General features: G+C 41.9%; 1 protein-coding gene across 2 annotated transcripts; it reads right to left on the bottom strand.

The window, feature by feature from the left end:
• Nucleotides 1-475: 475 nt before the first annotated feature.
• On the bottom strand, nt 476-5,868 carry LOC129564448 (allergen Bos d 2-like). Of its 2 annotated transcripts, none has more exons than XM_055438447.2 (7): nt 5,735-5,868; nt 4,896-5,035; nt 4,639-4,706; nt 3,380-3,487; nt 1,974-2,075; nt 1,771-1,807; nt 476-540 (listed from the first exon to the last, which is right to left on the bottom strand). In XM_055438447.2, the coding sequence occupies exons 1-6, from the start codon at nt 5,813-5,815 to the stop codon at nt 1,791-1,793; spliced, it is 516 nt and encodes a 171-aa protein (XP_055294422.2). In that variant the 5' UTR covers nt 5,816-5,868; the 3' UTR covers nt 476-540; nt 1,771-1,790. The 2 variants fall into 2 exon arrangements, 1 of the variants encoding a protein (XP_055294422.2); XR_016036944.1 differs by having other exon boundaries at nt 488-540; nt 1,726-1,807.
• Between the last annotated feature and the right edge of the window lie 1,347 nt (nt 5,869-7,215).

Below are 7,215 nucleotides of genomic sequence, written 5' to 3'. Positions count from 1 at the left end.
CTGCATTCTGCTAAATCCTTACACTACCTGCAACCCCACAGCAGATGAAAGTCGCTTTATCCCATAGTTGAGTGAATTTCAGCTTCTACTTAGAACAGCTTCCATTCTATTTGAAGTCGTCTGACTGACCAATCCCATCTCTCTCATGACTTCTGGGGGGCACCTTACAACCCTATAAAACTACCACCTGTGGTTTGTTCTCTCTTCTCAACAAGATCCTTGCAGGATTCACACCGTGCATCGAAAACAGAGTTCCTCTGCTTTATTGTCGTTAGATTTTCCAAACAGTTGAATTTGCATGTTTAGTGCGTTTAAATTATGCACGTTTGATCACTACACATATGTGCATTAATCAATTTATTGATCAGTTTAGGAATCCAGTAACATCAGCAAGGGCAGAGGAGATTTATAGTGAAAGCCATATTTCCAGGATCATGAATTCCTGGGAGAGAATTTCAAGAAAAATGACTTTTATCCCCATATCGCTGATTGTGACACATGAGTGCTGAGATGCTACATGTTTTCTTTCTTCGTTCACGTCTATAAACAGAAAAAAAAAAAAAGTAAAACATAGTTGAGCTGATTAGGATTAACTTGATGTTGGTCAGAGAATGAAACAGAGAATAGAAGCACTTGTGGTTGAAAGCACTGGAGAAATTTCCCTTCAGGACCCATTTTGCAAAAGTCCCTCTGGGGGTGTGCCCATAGCGGGTTGCATAGAAATGCCACCTGTTGAAAGTATTTGTGATCAGTCGTGGATCAGCTGGTATGTTGAGAGTTGCTGAGTTGCATCTGCACAGCCCCCTGGTGTAGGAGATTACTGTGTAACCGGTTCCTCCTACTTGTCCTATAAATCTTATGTTTTCATCATGAAGGTATTGTGGCTGTAAGGTCATTCACTCGCACTGGTATTCACCAGGATTCATCGTATTTCACAGCTCAGGGCATCACACAGTCTCCTCTGTGGTCCTCAGCATTTCACGGTTGAGTCTAGAGCAGTGTGAGTGTTTAGATATTTAAATCTAAACTTGTATAATCCCTAGTCTTTACCATGTGTCAAGGTAAAGAGTTTTGTGTTCCTATTCCTTTTTAAAACTAATTTTTATTGACAGGCAGTTGATGTGCAATGTTGTGTTAGTTTCACGTGTAGAGCGACATGATCGTTTAGGCATTTTTGTTGTTGTTGTTTAGGCACCAATCCTGTGCCACACTTTTGTGTTCCTATGGACTTTAACCTGCCAGACTCCTCTGTCCATGGGATTTTCCAGGCAAGAATACTTGAGGGGGTTGCCATTTCCAACTCCCGGAAATCTTCCCGACCCAGGGCTCAAACCCAGATTTCCTGCATTGGCAGGTGGATTCTTTACCCCTGAACCACCAGGAAGCTCTCAGTTAAACATGCATGTATATATAACCAGGAGTGTGTATCTCTCCATCCAAGCTCCTAGTATATCCCTGTCCCCATTTTCTCTTTAGGAACCATCAAGTTTTTTTGGACCGTGAGCCTGGTTCTCTTTTGTCAATAGTACATTGGTTCCACATGAAAGTGATATCAAACTTGCCTTTCTCTTCCTTTCCTTCCTTTCTTCCCTTAGCATGATCATCTCTAGATGTGCCCTTGTTGCTGCAAATGGCATTATTTCCTTCTTTGACATAGTTGAGTAATATAGTCCCTTGGGTATATATCCCATGATTAAAGTGGTATGCCCCAGAACAAAGTCTTACCTTAGGAAGAAAACTCAGTGTTGTATATGTCGTGATTCTACTCACCCAGAGGAGGCTGTCAGATCTTATTTAGGACAGTCGTCTGTGAAAGAGAGGAATGAGTGGAAAAATAATCATTGGCCTGCCTGCCATTGAAGGGATTATTTCATAACAGCCTTTGTAAAGATGATTCCGAGAATAGGAAATGTGAATTGAGCATCCTCGTGATGTGGTTTCATTTTGGATCCCTGTTGTCCTCCTGGGTTTACCTGTCTCAGTGAGGTCTTCGATATTTTCTGGTGGAATCCCCTTTTTTTCTGTCAGTTCCTCATACTGCTGACTTTCTTCTTGAGTGACACTGTCTCCTTTGGCTGGGTTCAGTAGCAAAGAGGGCAGAAGAGGGGTGCGTTAGAATCCTTGGTAGCTTACAGAGTGTCACCCAGCTCCTGTGTGCAGTGTCTAGTCGGTCTCACCATCACCATGGCCCTCTGCCATCACCGAAACCCTGCTCTCCAGGAAACTGTCTACAGAGCTGTGCACACCAGGTCTTCAGATGTTCAGGGGATAGAGTCCATGTGGTTAACATTTTATCACATTCCAGTTCTTACAACTACTGTGTGAACTACAGACCATTCACCTCTGAGCCTATGCATCTCCAAGTCAGACGCAAGCTGGAATGGCACATCGGAGAAGGTCCTGGTGGGTCCTGAGACTCAGATATCCTTCCGAGTCTAACTCCGACCTGTCCACATTGTCTGCATCCTAGAATTCTGACTCTGGGATTTTCCTCAACCTTAATCTATTAAGACGTATAGAGACCAACACTGACTCAATGGACAGGAGTTTGATCCCACGCTGGGAAATAGTGGAAGGCAGAGCAACTCTGCAGGCTGCACTCCATGGAGCCATTATCAGTCAGAGACCACTTATGACTGAACAGCAATGTTGAAATGAATGGGGGATACATTTTTTCGAGTTCTCATCAGGCACTCTAATCTCATCACAAATGCAATTCAGAGATAAAATCAGGCTTTGTCATCCTCAGAGACCTGACTGCAGCCCCACCCACCCCCATATGGATATAATATCAGAAGGGTAAAGGGTCGTGTAAAATGACCTTGTGGTTGGCTGGTTGTGAGAAAGATTGACATGACTAACCACGCTGCTTCTGAAAGATGCTTTATGATCCAGAGGTGATTTGCATAGGTTTGGGTTCAGGTTTCCAGAGGTGTTTTATTGATTGTGGCAAAAAAAAAAAAAAAAACATTTGTATTCAAGAGGAAGCTGTCATGTCCAGGACCTGCGAGTCTCTGAACTCAAATTCTAACCTTGTTCACTTTCGTGTCCAATCCTGGCAACTCCAATATATGATATTTATCAAGAAATCTGTGGAGCATCCTGGAATATTTCATTGCACCTCCTGGGAAAGTGTATCTATTTTTTTTTTTAATGTCATCCAATAGAATCCCCAGTGGATGCATTTCTTAAGTTTTGTAGTAGACAACCTTTCTGCAACCCTGGATCATGGCGCATGAAGTCTGAATTCTCCCATGTGAACTCAGGTCTGCTCTAGTCTGCTTAATAAATATAACGTGTTCATGCACTTCTGTCCTTAAATGAAAGAATGATAATATGAACACTGTTAATTTGCTCAGAATAAGCTTCAAAAACATACCAAGGAGGTGAGTCACTTTCGTAGTCTTCTCACCATCAGAGTTTTCAGCGTACAGTACCAATGCATTCTCTGATACAGGAATCACTTCGAAAATGTTTGAACCCACATCTGTGACAGGAAAAAAATATCAAATCTCAAAGTGATTAAGTCCTTTACATCTGGACATGTCATATTCTTCACATGCTATCATCAATCCTCGCTTTTTTAGTGAGATGCCACCGTCTCACTGGCATTTCTTGTGGTCTGTAGTTAGAACCTGTTGGAACACTTAGTGAACTTGGAAAGCTTTCTCCACACACCCCTCATCTTAAGACAGTGAAGACTTCCAGTCTTTAGACCAAAGAGTCTGTGAACGATTGCAAAGTTGCTCTTCCCAACTATAGTAAGTGTTGGACCTCAGTCATCTCATATGAACTCACCAGAGCTGACTGTGAGAATTTCAGGAGTTTTTTGACCAAATTCACTAGTACAGTCATGATTACAAAGATATTCTGTGAATTTAAGGAAATTATATGAAAATAAATCTTAATAGATAAAAAAAAATTATCTTCTGGTAGAGAGGTATACAAAGAGGTTGAGATGAAGGTATCGCCAAATGTTAGAGATATATACTCTGGAATGTTTGCTAATTAGGTCCTGTGTCCAATGTCCGCAGATGAAATTTTTTGAAAAAGTTTCTCTGACCAGGATTAGGCTGTTCCATTGTACATTTTCCCCATGAGAATCAAATGAGTACTTTTCATTATCTAACATTACAATATTGGTATTTGAGGTTACTTTTTAATATTGAAACTATGGAGGTCGAGGTCTGTGCCAGTGCCCCTTTTGATTTCAAATTGGGTAAAACTTAGTGTGAAATTTTTTTATTTTCATTTTAAGTATTCCTATACTTATCTATAAGATTTAAATGAATCAGGTTCTGCTTCTTCAACATGCTAAGAAAACACTTTTCCTGTTTAAAGGATTTCTTCAGTTAAAGAAAATTTGATCTTGACAGGTAAATAAGGGACTTTTCAGGTGGCTCAGCAACAAGGAATCCGTTTACTATAGCTGGAGATGCAGGAGACTTGAGCTCGATCCCTGGGTCAGGGAGGTACCGGAGGAGGAAATGACAACCCACTCCAGTATTCTTGCCTGCAGCATCCCATGGACAGAGGAGCCTGTTGAGCTAGAGTCTATGGTGTCACAAGAGTCAGACACAGCTGAGCATCTAACATGCTTGGGAAGACGCACACAATGGGTAGAGCTCCCGTACTCACATCCTACGTGATAAATATCCCCTTCTCTCTCTGCAACTACATTGATTAATGTGCATTCCTCGGGAGACCTGAAAAACAGATAAGATGTTCCTTTGCCAGCATCTGTTCCCCAGAGCTTGAGGGCAGCCTTCCATTGATAGAGTTCACACACTGATCTTCACAACTATGCCTCACACCATTCATTGCACGTTGTCGACCGGAGCCCATGGCAGCACTCAGCAGTCTCATTGTTCTCACTTTAGGCAGATTGTACTTACTTGGCATAAAATTCAACGGATAGCTCGGAACAGCCGTCACTACATTTAAGCCGACGAATGTATACCGTCAGGGGCCCTCCTTCCTCAATCTTCTCCTTGTTATCTGCAGCCGTGAGAATGTGGTGCCAGTCTCCTGTAATCTAAGAAGGAAGGTCTCCATGAACATCACTCAGTCTTTTCACTGGGTTCTCACCAATACCCAACCCAGTCGTTGGCTCTGCATTTACCTCAGAAGAGGTGAAAATTCAATCTTCTAAGCAAAGTAGGATTCTATCCAATGCCTTGCAGAATAACATGAAAGAATCGCTCATATTCGAGCAGAAAGCATAGAGTTTGAGTTTCTTAAAATAGCTAAAAGAGCAACATTAAGACCTTGACCGTTCATCGATCCCTAAAGGATAGCATGGTAGGCTTCCCCCCAACCCCCGCCTGACACACACACACACAGAGTAAGAAGTTAAAACATAAAAGGTGCCAGGAGCAGAAAGACAGAGGGTTGTATTATGCACATGTAGTAGGCTGCAGTCCGTGGGATCGCTAAGGGTCAGACACGACTGAGCGACTTCACTTTCACACATTGGAGAAGGAAATGGCAACCCACTTCAGTGTTCTTGCCTGGAGAATCCCAGGGATGGGGGAGCCTGGTGGGCTTCCAACTATGGGGTCACACAGAGTCGGACACGACTGAAGTGACTCAGCAGCAGCAGCAGCAGCAGCAGATAGGTACACTATGGCTTATCTATGCAGTTTGCTCATACATATAAAGAAGGTGGTCTCTCTCTCTCTCACACACACACACAGAACCCAGGACTTCTATGAGATCCGCTGAATGTGGGTACCTGCGAGGGGTCTAGCTCAGTTGGAGCTTCCTGGGCAGCACACACCAGACCAAGGATAAGAGTCAGGAACACAGGCTTCATCTTGTGACTCTTGCGGTCCTTCTGTACAGAAGCTCAGGCTGTCTCAGCCGTTGGGGCAGCTGTGAATTGGTCCCACTTCTTATAGGATGCCTCTCTTGGTGGAATACATAATGATCCAACAGTGGTTAATCACAGGAGCTTGGTTACACAGACTTCATCTTCTGACATCCTGGTTGGCAGCTGAGCTTTTGTTTGCAATCTTTGGATTTTATAGAGGGATTAATTTTAAGGAAAGTTTACGTAGACCTCGACATTTGCCTTCATAATAAATGGGAAATCAGAGGACATACGAAGGTAATTCAAGGACACTGATACTTAGATTCTTTTATATCCTCAGGTTCCAAAATGGGACAAACAGTCCAAGACTCAGAGCTCTAACTCCCGTGTTATTTATTTAGCATTGAAGAGGTCAGTTTAAGCTTATGTTCTACAACTAAAGACAGTACTGTCTGGCTTAAAAGATTCCTTCTTTACCAGGAATTTGTTGTCACGGCATCCTTCAGAGGAGTCTATACTTTTTTGGTTGTTGTTTTGAAATGGAAGTATAGTGAGTGTAGAATATTACAGAAGTTAGTGATGTACTATATATTGATTCGTAATTTCTGTATACTCCTTTGATAGGTTTAAAATATAGGCTTTATTCCCCATGGTGTACCAGATATCTTTGTACACTGTTTTCTTTATGTATAGTAGTTTGTACCTCTTACTCCCCAGCTGTTACCTTAACCGTAACCCACTGCCCACACTAACCACTAGTTTATTTTCTGTACCTCTGGATTTGCTGCTTTTTGGTTACACTCCCTAGTTTGTTTTATTTTTTAGATTTGACATATAAGTGATATCATACAGCCTTTGTCTTTGCTCACCTTTGTTCACTTCACCAAGTACTGTCATCCATGTTGCTGCAAATGGCAAGATTTCAACATTTTTTATGGTTGTGTAGTTTCTTCGAGGCCTGGCAGAGAATTTCCTCTGCTCCATCCTTGCCTGGAGTCTGTGTCGTCAGTCACGTTCTTTTTAGAGACTGTAATAAGTGTGTGATGGTATCTAGTTACGGTTGTAATTTCCATTTCCTGAATGAATGCAGAGATCAGGTTACCACTTGTCTGTTTTCTTTGGTGTCTCTCCAAGGCATTTGTTCATTACTGATGAATGATTTCTTAATTTTTTTACGAAGTTTGAAGGATTTTTATTTTATTATTTTCTTTAAATTTTAATTTAATTTATTTATTTTAATTGGAGGCTAATTACTTTACAATGTTTTATTGGTTTTGCCATACATTGACATGAACCCACCCTGGGTGTACATGTGTTCCCCATCTTGAACCCCACCCTCCCACCTCCCTCCCCATAGGGTCCCTCTGAAAGAGACACAGATGTATAGAACAGTCTTTTGAAGG

This window comes from Moschus berezovskii, chromosome X (genome assembly GCF_049115385.1).
Source record: "Moschus berezovskii isolate FMDL1 chromosome X, NW_MosBer_1.0, whole genome shotgun sequence".
Classification (NCBI taxonomy): Eukaryota; Metazoa; Chordata; class Mammalia; order Artiodactyla; family Moschidae; genus Moschus; species Moschus berezovskii.
The sequence above is the reverse complement of the archived record's forward strand: the minus strand, read 5'-3'. Positions and strand labels throughout refer to the sequence as shown.

What these genes read in the sequence shown, in the direction of transcription:
- LOC129564448 (XM_055438447.2), bottom strand. Translation starts at nt 5,815, where the DNA reads ATGAAGCCTGTGTTCCTGACTCTTATCCTTGGTCTGGTGTGTGCTGCC. An exon ending in GGATATTTATCACGTAGGAT is followed by an intron (nt 3,488 to 4,638) that starts GTGAGTACGGGA and finishes TTCCTGTCACAG; the next exon opens with ATGTGGGTTCAAACATTTTC. An exon ending in GAAAGTGACTCACCTCCTTG is followed by an intron (nt 2,076 to 3,379) that starts GTATGTTTTTGA and finishes TACTGAACCCAG; the next exon opens with CCAAAGGAGACAGTGTCACT.